The following is a 17,192-nucleotide window of genomic DNA, read 5'->3' on the forward strand; positions in this document are numbered from 1 at the left end:
TCCGATTCTTGTTCTATTAGGTAGCCTTATCACTATTTCTATAATGTACAGGGAATTTCAGCAATGTTTCATCATATAATGTGTTGTCATAGAGATAACACTGAGCATGTTGTCATGTCTGGGCTCCCTTCATTTATTACCACTTACCCCTTGGAGAAGCGGGGGTTGCTTTGGGGAAGGGATGAATGGGAAGGAATTGCTTTGAACTGAGCTCTTATACCGAGGTCCATCGTATTTGCCACAAAAGACAGGGTTCCTGACAGAATTGGATTTTTCTTGTATTAGAGCAGAGATAGCGGGCAGCATACCACAAGTCAGTGGTAAGTGGTAACGATATGACTCCATTACTATACATACTCTTAGATAAGAAAAGGCAAGTAAAGGCAAATATAATTCCAGGATTAATTTTTATTCATCAATTAACCTCATACCCTCATACGCCCAAGTCAAAACTGATGATGATGAAAGAACTGATGTTTCAATTAATGCTCATTATATCTTATGAAATGCCAGTCTTATTTTCATCAATTTAAAGTGGTTAAAATCAGTATTTTGTAATATTCAGATCAGATGACTCATAGTGACAAACCTACAAAGATTTATCAAGCAACTCTGCAGATCCCACATAGTGGGTTTCAACTCATTGTTGGTTGGTTCATTAAATAAATTAACAATTTCAATCAATAATCGCATTAATAAATTCTTTACAAGATATAAATCAAGTAATTGTGGTATTTGTTAGGAGATTAATAAAGCTTAACTCAATTATGACTTGACTCAACTATGACTTTTTATTGGATTATTTGTATTGTAAAATGCCTAATTTTTTCAGTAGTGTTGCACCTTTCAGGCAATTAGACATCCCCTGCTCATCCCAGTTGCTACCACATAATTGCGCATAATTAGTACCTTCTTTTATATATTCTGCTTAATAAGGCTATTTGACACATGCTACCTAGTTAGGTAGGGTAGCATGTGAGCTTGGTTTATTATTAAGCATTACAGTGAAGAGACATTTTGTTAATGGCAGCAGCTAATGTTAGTTGGTTCAGTTAGAGAACTCAAGAACATGTTCTCACAATAATCGTCTTATCAGATGGGAAAGCTGCAAAATGTGCTGTTGGTTTCCATTCTCTGCCAGAGTGACGTGGGGAAATCTCTTGTTCACACCTGTGACATCTGTTTCTGATTGCTGGCTTGGGGGATGTCATGCTGCAGAGCACGCAGGTTTGTGAAGTATGTTTGTGGATATTGTCTAATGAATAATTATGTGCCCCGTTATGTGTCCTGTTTACCTGATGCCTGTGTATGTGTGTGTAGACAGTTTTCAATTTGTGGAAGCAGCTTCATTGTTTCAATCTTTTCCTCCACTTCACAGGACATTCCCCACTGATGGCAGTGATGGAGAACGAGACGTGGCCGCACCCCTCATACGTCCCCCATTATCTGCTCCGTGGTGACCCTTTCTCCTCAAGACTCTCCAGAGAGGCGGATATAGTTGCAGCTTTTTACATCTGTGTCATAGGTCAGTCTGTCATTATGAAATTCCTTCCACCCTATACTGCTATCCACATTCATTGTGTCACAGAAAGTGATATCAAGTGTTGCTACAATCAGGCTGCTAATGTTTTAGGGATGGTAAAGAAAAGATGACATGAATCTGTGGCGTGCTGTAAATTCCTGAAATTACCCTTGTACACTGACATCCGAAAACACATCACATTTTATGAGGCAATCAAACTCAGGAGGCTGTGTTTACGGTTTGAGTACTTCAGCTGACTACAAAGGAAGCATACCATAGTTCGCAGGCAAAATAGAAGAAGCAGAATCCGCACACAGCTGTGTATAGTGTTGTATTGATTATAGCCACGGGTTTTGATAAAACAGATCTTCCTCAGGCACAAACCGTATTCACAATTGTCAGAATGTATACATGTCTCTCAGAAAGGCAATCTGCGATTCACCTCACAGGTTAGCAGGACAATGCCCCTACCACACTGCAAAAACTGCTCAGAAATGGTTTGTGGAGCATGACAAGAGCACAAGGCGTTAATCTGGCCTCCAAACTCCCCAGACTCCCATTTTGATCAAACATCTGTGGCCCCCACCCCCACAACTCACAGGACCCAGAGGATCTGCTGCTAGTGTCCCACTGCCAGACACTACAAAACATGCCCAGAGGTTCCATGTCCATTCCCGATGAGGTTTGTTGGGAACCTACACAATATTAGCCAGGTGGTTTTTTATGTTGTGGCTGATCAGTATATTAAAAATCAACCACCCCCTCAATAAATTAAGTGAATAATTCTATGGTCAGGCTCTGTAACCTTGCATGATATGACAAATGCTGTGAAATCACCAACAAATGTTCCTTTGCTGATTCAAGACATGACTGATCAGCTCTCAATAATCCACAAGCACATACAGGAAATGCAATGAAGACTTCACAAGAGTTAAAATATGGAATGTAAGAAATACAAAGAGAAATTTGAGTCAGAGATTAAAGTAGCTAAACAGGAAAATGAAATTGTCACAGAAGACTTCTGCCGACAGCGGGACAGAGGGAGGATAAACTCCAGCAATCCCCAAGGCCTGATGTCTTCTCATACTGACTCAGAGATGCACCAGAGTACCACATCATCTTCATCTTTTTTACAAGACGGAAGCATTCCAAGATGGAGATGACGGATGTACCAAACCAATGTCAGAGATGGCAGGGAGGAGAAAATGCAGAAGGGGGATGAGAGAGATACTGACCAGATACTGCACAACCCAGAGCAAGAAACTCTGGATGTTATCAGTCTTTCCAGTAAATCATTTTCCCCCACCTGCTAAATTGTTTAGAGTGAAGGTTTGTCCACTGTAAACCACTGCAGGCACAGACTCACTAAGCGTTGGTGATGTCTTGTTTCTTCCATTTCATTCCAGACACAATTTATATGATTAACATCTTAAAACCTACTGAGACATTTGTGATACAGTGCCTTTACATATCGAACACTGAAGGAAATGAAGCAATTGACTTTTTCTGTGGAATTTGCATTCTAATACATCGCTTAATGTTAATTGTATGAGAAAAGTAATTAAATTGGTCTTATCAAAAGATAATTTGAGACTGTTCTCCTGTAAATAATGACCACACCATGTCGTTTGTGCAAGCAATTTATTACAACCTACAGTACAGGGTGGATGGATGGGTCAAACAAGCACAGGATTGTCATGTGGGTTCAGTTTCCTGTTTAAAACCTCAAGTTATTGTTGTTTCTTTGCTAAGCTATTTTAGCCAAAACCACAATCTTTTCCTAAACCTAACATGGTTCTCTTTATATCTAAACCTTACCAGATACTTTCTAAACTTAACTGGGTTCATTTTTATGCCTAAATCTAACCAAACACAGTCTGTTCAATGGTAACCACATGATTATTATTGTTATCATGACGACAATGGTCCAATACGCCTGTCGTCTACAGCTGGCGTGCTGCCAGTAGGGATGGTCCTTTAGGTACCCATCCTCTTAGTCATTTTTAAGCGTAGGAACAAACAACTAATATGGCTATATGAGTTAGAGGACTTGTTGGATAATTTCATGCATAAAGACAAAGAGGGAACTGTGGCTTCGAATTATGCAAACACATTATTTGTGTATTGTATGCCTCACATAATCTTTTTGTCTTGTACACTGGTTTTTGTGCTATGGCTAGAGTCAGAAAATTAACTTTTGGAGTTCCAACAGTTCCTTAATGCAAGTAGAACTTTATTGATATGTTGAGAATTATCAATCATAACAAGATGGTTGAATTATGTGATTGATGAATACTGCAAAAACAGTCTTTCAACTATGTGATACATAGACATAGAACATATTGAACACATATTGTCATATTATTTTACAGTACATTAGTAGATTGTTTACTTACTTCTTACTTTCCATCTCTATGTCAAAATAGTGCCCAGTATCCACAGGAAGAATTCCTCACATTTACTAAATTAAATGCAAGTAGAAATTCCTACTGTAAGAGAGGACAGTCATCTCAACCAGGCCTAACCATAAGCATATAACTTTGTTTTGACATTTTTTTCTGTTGAGAAACAGCCATATCATGTTTTGACAGAATACATGATATGGCCTAATTCTAGGCTTTAAATAAGTATGATTCCAAAGAACATTGTGTTGGTGTGCAGATGACTGAGTGCAATTACTATGATTCAGCTGCAAATGGAATTACTGACTTTTCCTGCAAATAGATGGCTTCAGGCAGGAAGGAGTACAAAGACAGTCGTTGTTGAGATCATGTTACAGTATAGGTTCAGTACTGACTGGCAAACTTACTGTATGTAAAGTTGCTGCATTTTCTTTTTGTAACATCAGTACATCATGACCACATTCTATTGAGGCTTTGATAATAACATGGAAGGGAAAGTACATGTTCTATTTGTAAAGGCAGTAAAGTGGAGTCATGAGAAATGGGGTTAATTTTGAGCAGAAGAAAGGGAAGTAGGAAATAGGACTCTGAGTTCAATAAAGGTGCTTTAAATACACCCCCTACCCCTTAGAATTTGATTGGCCACCCCCTGGTGCTCCCTCCTGCCGACTCAGATGGTGACAGGTGACTTATTACTGATTTATTTATCTGTCCATGACCATATGCTATGCTATCTGGAGTTACAAATTGCAGCTACTTGATGATATTAATTATAAAAATTGGAATCCATATATTACTTTGATTTTTGTTATGATTCGTTTAATATTCTAGATTAACCAGAACAGCTACTTCTTTCTTTTTATTTAATTTATTAACAGTTTAACTGATTAATAATGTCTTTGATTTTTTTTTTAAACTTTCCATCTAATAACTGTCATTTTGTTGTGACAAATATTATTAATGGATTTTATCTATATCGCCTGCTCCAGCTAATGTATGTGTTGTGCTTTCTAGTGATGCAGCCATTACAACAGTAGCAAAGTGATACTGGACAGTCAAACATGATTACACAATTACATTTGTGTAATTACCAAAGTCTAGATGTGGAAGTATTGTGTAGGAATTAAACACCAGCTGGCTTTACCTGCAAGTTTATAATGATGTGTCTAAAAACATAATCTAAAGCATAATCTCTTGCATTACACAGCTTGGCACTATCAAGACAGACTGTCCAGCCTCTTTGCTTTCCATTTTTCTCCTTACAGTTTTGTAGTTGTAAGGGCAGCTAATATTAGCCCAGAATACATGAATGTCCCTGACTGACAGCTGACTGATGAAGTTTAACCACTGGTCAGCCAAATGATGTGTGACTGATTGATGACGTTACACCATTGGTCAGCTGCATGACTGGGTGACTGGTTCCACCATTGGTCGGTCGGCTGAGTGTTGTTCTCCATTAGCTGTTGCACTTTCAAAGTTAAATGGCACAAGCAGTTTCTCTTACATCACCAGGGGAGTGACATTTTGGGCAAACCAAGTTGCCAGCATCGCAATATAAGCGTTACATGATTCGTTTAATATGCTAGATTAACCAGAACAGCTACTTCTTTCTTTTATTATTAAATTTATTTAATTTATTAACAGTTTAACTTAACAGTATTAACAGTTTAACTTAAACTTTCCATCTAATAACTGTCACTTTGTTGTGACAAATATTATTAATGTGAGAAACTAAGTACACCCCCATGATCCAATAGCTTGTACAACCATCTTTAGCAGCAATACCTTGAGGCTTTCTTTGACTGGGCCATTGCAACACCTTAATTCTTTTGTCTTTGTCTTTCTTTTCTGTTGTAGATTTGCTGGTGTGCTTGGAGTCATTGTCCTGTTGCATGAGCCAATTTGGGCCAAGCCTTAGCTGTCAGACAGATGACCTCACATTTGACCACAAGTATCCTAGAGTGAAATGTGAGGTGGTCTCACTTGCTGTTGATCAGTTAATTAAGGCTATTTGATCAGCAGCACCTGGCTGCTACTTACCCCTTTAATTCCTTTGGAAGCAGTAAGGGAGTAGTTCATTTTTCACACAGTACTTCTGTATTTTGGGCCTAGTTTTTATTTAATAATAATGACAGTGTAATATGTCATGTGTGGAGGTGACTGCTGACAGCAGAAACAGAAAAACATGTAAATGAGAACAGCTTTATTGGGAATTGGGCTGTATTAAAATCCTGTACATGTGAGAAGAAGAGATAGAAGAGAGAGAGAAGAGAGAGAAGAGGCAGAAAGAGAGAAGCAAACAGATAAAGTCATGAAACCAGCTGACACTTGGCAGAATGCAAATACAATGCAGTGACATCATGAATATGTTAATTAGCGGTTTATGTCATCTGGTGACTTTTTGAGCAGGTTTTAGCTGTGTTCCACTTAACATGATTGTTTACAGCTGTTCCACAACAGTTTTCAACAAAGTCCTCAATTTCACTCATTGACTATACACAGTCCAGCTATATACTAGGTTTTAACCTAGTCTTGTTTCAGATATTGTTGGATATACTGTATCTCCAACATGTACCACGTTCTAATAGATCGCCTCAAATTTTCCTCAAATTAAAAGGTAAAATCCTTTTCATACTTTTCTTCAGCCTACAACATGGATTAATCTACAGTTCACCGTACGCTGCTATGTCTCTTTTTAATTTGAAGGGTGGGAAAGGAATGAAATACACCGTATGCCTCTTAATAATATAATAGCAAAACATCACAGTCTGATGTCACATGGATGGTTTGATAACATTTGAAATAAGACAGAGTGAGACACATTTGAATAAATCAAATTGAGAGGCACTGTAGCATAGACAGTAGTGCTTTGGTTTCAGAAACATACACTCCAGTCAGTATGAGTATCAATGTTCATAAAGTAGTTTGCAAAACAAAACAAACAAAAAAAAAAAAAAAAAACAGAATTATTTTATCTGTCAAATGGCTTAGTGGAGGCCTGCTAACATGCTTATATCAGCAGTTCCTACTTTTTTCTTTCTTATTTTATTTCTTTAGTTATCATCTGGCTTCTTTAGTGCCCCTATGACATTGGTATAAATCAGCTATAATCATTTCTATTTCCTATGTCCATTGTTTCTTTATCTGCATCGCTATTTAGCCAATATCATTATTCCAATAAATGTGGATAAACATTACGCATGGTAAATGGTTACAGCCTTAGTGGCTTCACATGTTATAAATCTCCAAGCAACCCTGGCTCACCTTCATGAAAACACAGGCAAGAATTCTCTGGGAACATATAGGCTTTGTATAACATCAGGGACAGAGAAATAGTGAAGTTGTGATGGATTATTGTATGGGTACATAGGTCAGCTCAGTCATAATCTTATAAACAGTTGTAAACAGTGACAAACTGTTGTTTGTTGTTTCTGTGTAGCGGTTGTGAGCAATGTTCCCTCTAAGCTGCGCGCCTGCACAATCGCACATTGCTCTCGCTTTTTCCGTGCTCAGCAAAACAACAGGCGGTAAACTTTACAACCACTCTCTCTCTTAAAATGACCAAACCACAAAACTAACTGTAGAGTTAGATATTTGATGAAAACTGAGGGCAGAGTGACAGCGTGATGTAGGCAGTGTGAGTCACTCTGATTCTCTCTGCTCCGGTGTCAGGTGAGTTCTACCTACTGAGAGCTGCATGCTAGTTGTGAGAATGGATGCAGCTAAAGTAGAATCTACCAGTGTTATGATGAGTTAAAACTGGCTAACAGTGTCAGCAGCCCGGCAAGAGAGATAACTGAGCTAAGACCAAGACGCCAACTAGATGTCTGCTGTGTTTCCACTTTGTATTTTCTACTGGGACAAATCCTGCAGAGTTTTAATCAGCTGTGTCTGTCTCCACCGGCGCTCTGTGTGACTGTCAGTCTCCTGTCATTCCACCTCAGTGTATCAGCATTTGAAGAATCACCACAGGCAGCAGTATGACCAAAGTAAAGTTACTGCACAGAAGGCAAGAGAACATAGTACTACTGTTTGTTCTGTGACAACTGTTCTATGGTTCATTATGTTTATGTTCTATATCAGTCTTTGTTAGAATAAATACATTTTGGATTTGTTTATTTATAATGCTCATGCTTTGATTATTACACAGAGCAGTTAATATTTCAATCATCTCTTAGATGGTAATATTCCATCACATGTTTTACATGTATATAGTGAAACCTGGACTGAAGCTTGACTTTCAAAAAAATTACAATGCAAATCAAATCACAATCGCAATATCTGTCAGAAAAATCACAATTAGATATTTTCTCAGAATTGCTCAGCCCTTATCTTCAGCCTGTTTCAGACATAACCACTTTATGTTAATCTGATGGCAATTTAATATGTCTGTCTCATGACTTAATAAGCACCCTGGTCACTTTTATGTAAAAGTCTGAATTGAATGCTGTCAGAGAAACATGAAGACACTGCAGCAAGGTTAAACATGCAGAGAGAGAGAGAGAGAGAGAGAGAGAGAGAGACTTGTATTGCCTTCAAAGATTGCTGTAGTAAATATGCTTTATCACTTATCAATTTGATGACAAATGACAAACCACAGGTGTAATGTGATCACAAACTCCACAGATGTTCCTATTTAGAGAAGCAAAACAACAGAATTACTGTCATATCTCACACACAGAAACTTAAAAGATAAGACAACCAAAAAAGTGATTACTATATAAGAAAATCAGTATCATATTGAGGAGATTACAATTACACGACAAACATTGTTTCCTTAGGGTGTACCTATGGCCTGGAAGTGCAGTGTCTCTTCACTCCAATCATCCTCCATCTCTCTCCCCTCTTTTCCTGCGCAGTTCACAGTACACAGTACACAGTACACACATGTGCTGCCTCTCTGCTGTTTTATTAATAAACACAGCCTGTCCAGTCTGTGCAATGACTGCACATTATTATGTCACAGTCTTTATTTGGTAGTTTAAAAAATATATCTGCTGTGAGTTTCATGGGACCTGCAGGCGTGCTTATACACTTATTGACAATGGTAACAGCATCTGTTTGTTTGCTTTCATACAAATGAGGTTAGAGAGACAAATAACAAACAAATGAAGAAAACATCTTCACTAATTTGACAATGCTTGGGCAACACACATCTGGACACCCATGGGACGCACTATTGGTTTCCAAGCATTATTGCTGATGAAGTTACTTAAGTTGACTTCTGTCAGTGGCAGTGGATGATATATGTTGTTTTTGAGTGTTCAAACATTTGATTGTGTTTTATCACTGTCAGATTTCTGAGGGCGTTTTCTTCATTTGGTTTTGTGTTTTCTTCAGTTGCAGTGTGTGAGATCTCAGGGCCTCTGTAGTTACTTGACTGAATGGTCTGCAGAAAGTCAGCAAGAAATGGAAGAAAAATAATATTAAATCTGTTTTATTCATATTGTGCCAGTTCACAGTTAGTTAAATAACATAATAACATAATAAAATATTTTGTTTTATTATTTTTTCTGTTTTTACATTTTTCCTCTGGTATCTTGGCAGGGCGGGGGCTCATGTTCAAAACAGTGGTAGGGGAAACATTGTAATAACAATCTGAGCCTGTCAGTGGCAAAAATAAAAACTTAAGTGGACTTATTATGATGTGGACAATCAATATGGCACCGATTCCAAAGATTTTTTGTCAATCAGTATTTTATACCCAAAAACATGGGAAAATGAGGCCCAGGTTCAAATACCAGAGCTATTCTTTAAGAAAGTTGATAAAAATGCTTCTCTAGAGGGGCCTAGAGCCGAGAGCAAAAATGCTTCACTTTTGGCCAATCCAGGTGTGGTCAGACGCCCCAAATAAACACACCAGGGCATGTATATACTGGTAGAACTAAGCTGCCGCCCATTCTCCTGATGATAACCTGATGTGACGCACACCTAAGCACATCTCCAGATGTCCCTGTGGTGGCTGAGTGGAATCGAGAAACTTCAACAGGACAAGTCAAACAAAGTGGATGATATCGGGAGGTGATCGTGATTGATGTGCTGTGGCAGATCGGCTGGTAACCACTGTTGCTGCCGTCATTGTGTGTCAAGCTTCAGTCTCTTCAAAACACAACATCTGCTGTTAAATAAGAGAGACGCTCCACTGAAAATGTGGAGAGACCCATCAGGAAAGAGGAAGAGGCAGCATGATATGCTTTGGGGGATATGCAATTTATTTTCTCTCAATTCTGCGTGGTTTCCAGTTTTCATGATCCACTTTCCCACATGGCTCAATCTTGGCTGAGAGCCTCTATTTGCTATTATTCCTGTTCCTGATGCAATGCATCATATGAGTACGTGGAAATGAGGAGATACACAGTATGCTCATTGTGTTATTTATTTTGATTTAATACGCCATTTTATTTCAACAGTTCAGCACAAATAATTGGAATGAATTGGGCTTTCAGCAGTTAAGAAGAGTGTGTGCAGATCAAACAAGGCTGAATGGAGAACAGCAACAGGGCAGTAGGTTTATGGCTGAAAGATTTGTTGTTAGCCTAGAGCCAAGGTTAATCTTTTTTTTCTGAATGCTGTGAAGATAGAAAAAGAGAAATGATGTTGTCTTCAGTTTGTTGCTGAACTGCTCAGTGGACAGATTCTGATAGTGACAGCGGTATTGTTTGGAGCGTGTGCAGGTGTTTGGTGAAGCTGTCTACAGCAGAAATACAAGACACGACACTGTCAACTGTTAACAGTTCTTCATAGATTCTTCATGAATACTTCAGTTTTCATTTAATTTGATTGTTCCGCTTGATTTCACATGACCACTTTGGTGATCACATTTACATTCATTAGCAGCTAGATTACAACATGCCTGACATTTAGCAAATTGTCAAACGAAATGATGTGTACGTTATATCACGTGGATTTTACCTGATTAAGTTACTCTGCATTTGAATGACATCTCATGAGTTATACTTTAGAAAAACATGTCCTGCAAGCTGTTATGTAGCTTATCGGTAATCCATACACATAGGGTCAATAAGACCTTCATCTTCTGCCATTTCAGTAGAAATGTTTATATTCCACAGCCCTGGAAATTCAACACATTTTACAGTTGACTCTCAAAACATGAACAGTACACTGGGAGGAAATTAGATTCCCCCCCCCCCCTTTTTAACTAAAATAATATTAGAGACATCAGCCTGATCTCTACAACCCATTCATCCGCTCACTCCTACAAAATACACACACAGTTTGAGGTAAAAACGTTGCAGGTGTAATGATTGCTGAATTTTCTGAAACTGCTACTGGGGGCAGGAGAAACTTACAACACTGCCCTATAACCTGTAACAGTAGCTTTACATTCCTTTATGAAATTGATATGGCTAATGTATTAGCTTTATAGCATCGCTTTATAAAGTTAAGGCTTGTTCACAACATGTTCTCAAGTAATTTCTTATTCAGCCATTTGAAGTGGCAGTAAAGACCTTAACAAGAGGCAAAACTACAAAGTTGTGTTTGTTAATCTGATTGATCCCTTTCACATTTCACATAGATGTTTGACTTATTGTTAGTCTTTCCAAGTTACAAAGAAAAAATGCACTGTCCTGCTTGGTTTTGTAACCCACTCCTTCAGCGCGTCCGTCGCCTCCTGGAGCCTCTCTGTCTTCCCCTGTACTCTGCGTTGTGTTTTAAAAGTCTGTAGTGGGATTTGTGGTCAAGACATTTCTTCACACAACCTCTTGACCAAAAAGGACAAAACCCTCTTCACAACAACTTCTTTTTTTGTCAACATGATGCCTGTAACACAAAACACTTCCTCACTACGGTGTCCTGAGAGGGACAAAACAAATTCCAAATACAGCCCTACAGTTACATATTATAGAGTATTACATATATTACACAAAGTAGCGTAAAGTTCTCAAAGGGCACTTTTTCCTCAATGATGAGGTCAGGGTACACTGTCAGTTCACATTAGACATACAGTCATGTGCTCATTGTAGTGAAAGACAACATGGTAAACTGAAAATGTCATGCTAGTCTCTCCCCACTGCTGCATTCATGTCTCTTTGTTGTGCACGGTAAGCTGAGCAGTTTTAATGCTGAAGCTAAGAGAACACACAACAGGCCATGAAAATCAATTTAGCTGTTATGGGGAGGGTCAGGCCATTAGATGGTGGCTCCAATGCTTCATTCATAACAGTGTGGGTGGATGAGGCTGGGGAGGAGGGGGTTCATCACCATGCTGTCATATTTTTCTCCTTCACCATTCTCCTCTTTCTCCGTCATTATAGCCTATGGTGTCTTGTGCGCTGGAAATGTCAGGACCCTGTTTATTTGATGTCCTGAATATTTTGTTGACAATGGTTGTTGCCTGATGTGAATGATCTAGCCTGGAGCTTTTACTTGTCATGTTTCATTTGCAGCAGTTCTGCAGACAAAACAAGCAAAGCGGCTGTAAATATAGCTGCATTTTCAAAAGTAATTCATCTGGAAGAATTAAACATTTTTCAGAAGATTACACAAACGTCACTGCTCTTTTTTTATAACAGCATTCTGGCTACAATTTAAATGTGTGTGCTAATTGTGGTGTCAGACCCCACAAGTCACAGACACACACACAATCCATACATAATACATACATTCATATTGTGCAGAACAAAAGATGTGTTGAATGATATAGAAGGTTCCCATGGTTGCTAATTGTAAGCTTTCAGGCCTGTGAATCATTAGCTTTTGTTGCTGAGATCTTAGGAGCAGCTCTGTTAACAATTTAACAACTACATTTTTCCGTCACCTGTAACCACTTCAGCCTCAGATTTCTATTCAGTACAGTTGTTCTTATATATAAGTAATGTCAGATCACAACAAGCACTTTACAGAGTAACATGATATACAATATGATACCATATAGAGAAACTCCAGCAGTGCTATAATACTTACTAAGTACAAAAGCTTAATCGGAATTACTTACTTTCTGGTAGTTCACACAATGAAGAGTGGAGAAGAAAAAAATCCTTTCTGTGCTCGACTGAGTAAGTTAAACCTGGAATGCTCTTCTGCTGTTGTAGCCAATCCACCTCCAGGTTGGATGTGTTGTTCATTCTGAGATGCTTTTCTGCTCACCGCACTTGCACAAGACTGGCTGATTGGATAATTGCATGAATAAGCATTTGTACAGGTGTTCCTGATGAAATGCTAATGCTCCTATTGGAAATAAAAGCACCAATGACCCTCTGAAGGTCTGTGTAAATCAAAGAAAAGACCTGATCTTAGTAATTTATCTTTAATGTACAAAATAGGAAGGGATAGCTGTAACTAATGAAGAGAGGGCTGTAGGAAAGAGGAGGACAGCAGCCAATGTGAGATTACCAGGTGAGATTATATATATATATATATATATATATATATATATATATATATATATATATATATATATATATATATATATATATATATACTTAAAATATAGTAATTAGTTATTATTAATTAGTGATTAAAATATTTTTCACCTTAAGATGCTAACTGCTAGCTATAGCCATACATAGTAGTCATAGAGTCTAATTCTATAGTTATGTTCATATTCATATTCACAATAAATTCTGATTCAAATCCCTGAGGTACTGTACTTCTAATGTGAAAGGGGTCATTTGAAGTTGATATATCCCACAGAGAATTATTACCCAGCTGAACAGCTCATTGCAGCTTTATAGCTCACTGTTTTGGTTTAATGGCCCTCAAATGTACAGTATGCAGTCTTGCTCGTCTCAGTAGTTTCCTACAGCAGCAGGCAGAAAACCTCTGCTAACCCTCTGCATGCTCCTGCCCAGCATAAAAGGGGAGGCCAACAAAATGAGCAACTAGCTGGTGACAAACATCAAACATGTAGCAGTTAAATAGCCAGTAGTTTTGATGGCAGAGTTGATTGAAAAGAACTGAGCTACATGTTAGCTATATAACACTGAGACTTCCTGCCTCTTCAACAATCATAGGGTTGCTGTTGCCAAGCACTGTGAAGCTCATCTCAGTGTAGATGTATAGAGACATATTAAAATATACTTTAACAATTTAACTAAACCCATATTGTCCAAAACAAGACACAGTAGGATGAGGCCAAACCACCACCACCAATTGTTGCAATGATCCTAAGACACATTTATGACCTTAATCCAAACAACATGTAATGGAATGATAGGAGTTAATGTACTTTTAATCAATGTAATTAGAACTAGCTCCAGAAGATGCCATTGTTGTTAATAAAAGGTCCTCGTGGTGATAATTTGCACTATTGAGTTTATAGAGAACAGCCTTTATTTTTGTGTAGAAGTAACAATGTTTGGTAATGTTATTCTCTTTAGCTCTGACTGTGTTTTTTTCCTCATGTTTCTCTCTCCGCTGAATCAGCCAAACATATTTTATTTCACTTGATTCCTACATTTTTGTTTTTAGTCAAGCCTTTGGCTAAAAACAAAAATCTCCAATTTTGTCAGATATTTCTTGTAAATCACCTCGAATTTAAACATTCTGTTGTGTTGCGTTTTGTTTTGTTTTTTTTTATCTAATAATTTGCCTCAAGGTATGTGTTATCTACAGTGTGATTGATGCTGGTGTATGTACAGTGTCTGTGCATTCTTTCCATCTCTGCTTTTTCCCCTTCCCCTTAGTTTTATTATCCAAGTGAGGCAATCTGTGCATTAGCCAGCTGAAGATCTATTAAGAAATCTGAGGCCAGACGTGAATAGGTTTTAGAAGAAATGAAAAGAAGAGAATGTTTGTACACTTGTATGCTCCACAACATTGGCCTTTACTCAGGCAATTCTTTTCATGAACTTTTTAAAATCAATATTTCTTACAAGGCACAGGGGAATGTGTAGAATGTGTTTCTCTCTTCAATAAATGGCAGCTGAATATATAGTGTCTTTGTCTATCTGATTTAGTTCTTCTTCAAGATTGCAAGCTTTTCAGAGGGAGAGGGGATACGTTGTTCTGGTGATTGTGAAAAGCCCTATTGACCAGGATGGCATGATGCTTGTTTAAGAGATACTGAATACTCATGCTGCAAAAACACTCCGGATACACTACGCGGATTGTAGTCACTCAAGAAACCTTGTTAAAAACATTCAAATGTGTGAATGTTCTGAGACATTTAACTCAATGTGCTTTCTGATTGTATAATGATTAATAATCAGTTGGTCCACTTTCTGTGATATTTTGATGACTGATTTATTAGCATGTGCTCTAACTCTCACATCTGTCTGTAGCCTACCTGCATTGTTTGCTGACTTTGGTGCTGTTTTTCCTGTATTAATTTACGTGGTGTTTGAATGTAATAGTCAATATTTACACTATTCCTCAAACCAACAGAAGCAAAAAGAGTCAGTCAAGGGAACAAATATTTGTGTCTGCTTTGTCATCACAGGAGCCCTGAACTATCCAATTTGTACATCCAGTATGCATTCAAATGTATATAAAGTGTAAATGGTATTTTCTCAAACTTTCTCTGTATTTCTCTCTGACAGGAATAATGTCTGCAACAGGAAATGGCTACGTCATTTACATGACTATCAAACGCAAGACCAAGTTGAAGCCTCCTGAGCTTATGACTGTTAATCTAGCCATTTTTGACTTTGGCATTTCAGGTAAGGTAAAATATTTTATGAGCAGTAGACCAGTATTATTTCATTGTCAACTCAAAACACTAAAGCTGAGATATTAACTGTTGCTGAACTCACATACACAACAGTTTGCACTTAACCACATTTTTCTCCTGTCATAAACATGACTTGTGTTTTTCCTGGGTAATGTAACATGGCAATGTCACTAAAACTGTTTGGTAACTGCCCAAAATAACTGAACTTTAAGTTACCACTGTTACAGTTTAGCTAGCTAGATTTAAAAAAAAAAAAAAAAAAACTACCCAGAAATTAACAAGAAAAACTGCAGCAAATTGTCTTTCTGGGCTCTCATTCACGTTGCTTGGTCACCCATATTATTCAGTACTTTTTTAGCCCCACAGATCATTCATCACGGTTTGCCACAAGCTGATGCTGTCAGAGGAATTAAATGATTTCCATTCCCATAGCTGTTTCCACTCATGACAAGATGGGGATGTGTATCTGTTGGCTGCCTTTTCATTAACTTGTTTTGTTTTTCTATTTCACCATCCCTATTCATTATCTACTATTGCATCCAATGCCTGTGCTTCACCTGCACAGGATGAATATTCAGTGTTCACTGACTCTCTCCCTCAGTAACTTGGAAACTGACATGCTCCTTTGACTTGTTAGTTCTGGCATCAGAGGAATTCTTTAACATTTTGATTTTGATTCTGTCCTCTCTCATCACTGGCCACAGTCACATTATGGAACGCAAGTTAACACATTTTTCCCTCAGCTACTAAAGGGAGAACTGATACATGTAAAGGTCACTTCAGTTGTCATTGGGAATCAGCCACTAAGCCAGTGAAAACAGCTGAATAATTTCTCTTGTGGAAGAGCTTCTTTAAACATACCTTGGGTTTGAATGAACTTCTGCATTACAAAATAGAGGCATGAAAAGATGTCAGTATTAAACAGGCAGCAGCAGTCTAACAAAAAGATGCTATTGTATGGGCTGTGCTGCCTGTAGCCCATAATACCCATAATTCCCCGCTCAACCTCACAGGTAATCTCCACTCACCTTCTCACCTCTCACAGTCACCCTATGGGGTGCACAACACTCCACCACAGACCCAAATCAACCAAATCCATGCGATTTACTAACATTATGACATATCAAAACAACAAAGAGACTAAATCATTAACTACAAAAGACGAACACAATTGCAACACAAAATAGAATGAATCTCAAGCTGAGAAGCAGTTAGACCAGCAGTCCCATGCTAGAAGCCTCTCCCTTCTGATGCTAGCACAGGAGCTTTTGTGGAATTCATTCAAAGCCAGGTCCACCTCACTGAATACAAGAGTACTACAAGCAGTGACATTTAGCCCTTAAAATCACAGTCAACCCAAAATTCTTTCGCTCTGGTGGTGTACCAAACTTCTGCGTGAGAGCGAGCACATAAAACTGCCTGCAGATTGCACTCTAAACCACAAGGTGACCTGTACCAGTAGTAGTGCAGTAATGGCAAGGGCTGTAGCACTGTGTTAAATTATTCAATTTATTCATTCATTCATTATCTATACCGCTTATCCATTAAGGGTTGCGAGCATTGGGCAAGAGGCAGAGTACACCCTGGACAGATCACCAGTCCATCAAAGGGCCAATATATACAGACAAACAACCAT

General features: G+C 38.2%; 1 protein-coding gene across 1 annotated transcript in view; it reads left to right on the forward strand.

Annotated features, from left to right (window-relative positions):
* The first annotated feature begins 1,156 nt into the window (after positions 1–1,156).
* LOC108894509 (opsin-5-like) overlaps positions 1,157–17,192 on the forward strand; it is a 29,319-nt gene continuing 13,283 nt past the window's right edge. Inside the window, exons 1-3 of the mRNA XM_018693176.2 lie at positions 1,157–1,227; positions 1,379–1,525; positions 15,426–15,545. Of these exons, the coding sequence (XP_018548692.1) occupies positions 1,393–1,525; positions 15,426–15,545 (253 nt within the window). The 5' untranslated portion in view covers positions 1,157–1,227; positions 1,379–1,392. The remainder of the gene's footprint in view (positions 1,228–1,378; positions 1,526–15,425; positions 15,546–17,192) is intronic.

The sequence above is a fragment of the Lates calcarifer genome, unplaced genomic scaffold, assembly GCF_001640805.2.
Source record: "Lates calcarifer isolate ASB-BC8 unplaced genomic scaffold, TLL_Latcal_v3 _unitig_359_quiver_886, whole genome shotgun sequence".
Classification (NCBI taxonomy): domain Eukaryota; kingdom Metazoa; phylum Chordata; class Actinopteri; family Centropomidae; genus Lates; species Lates calcarifer.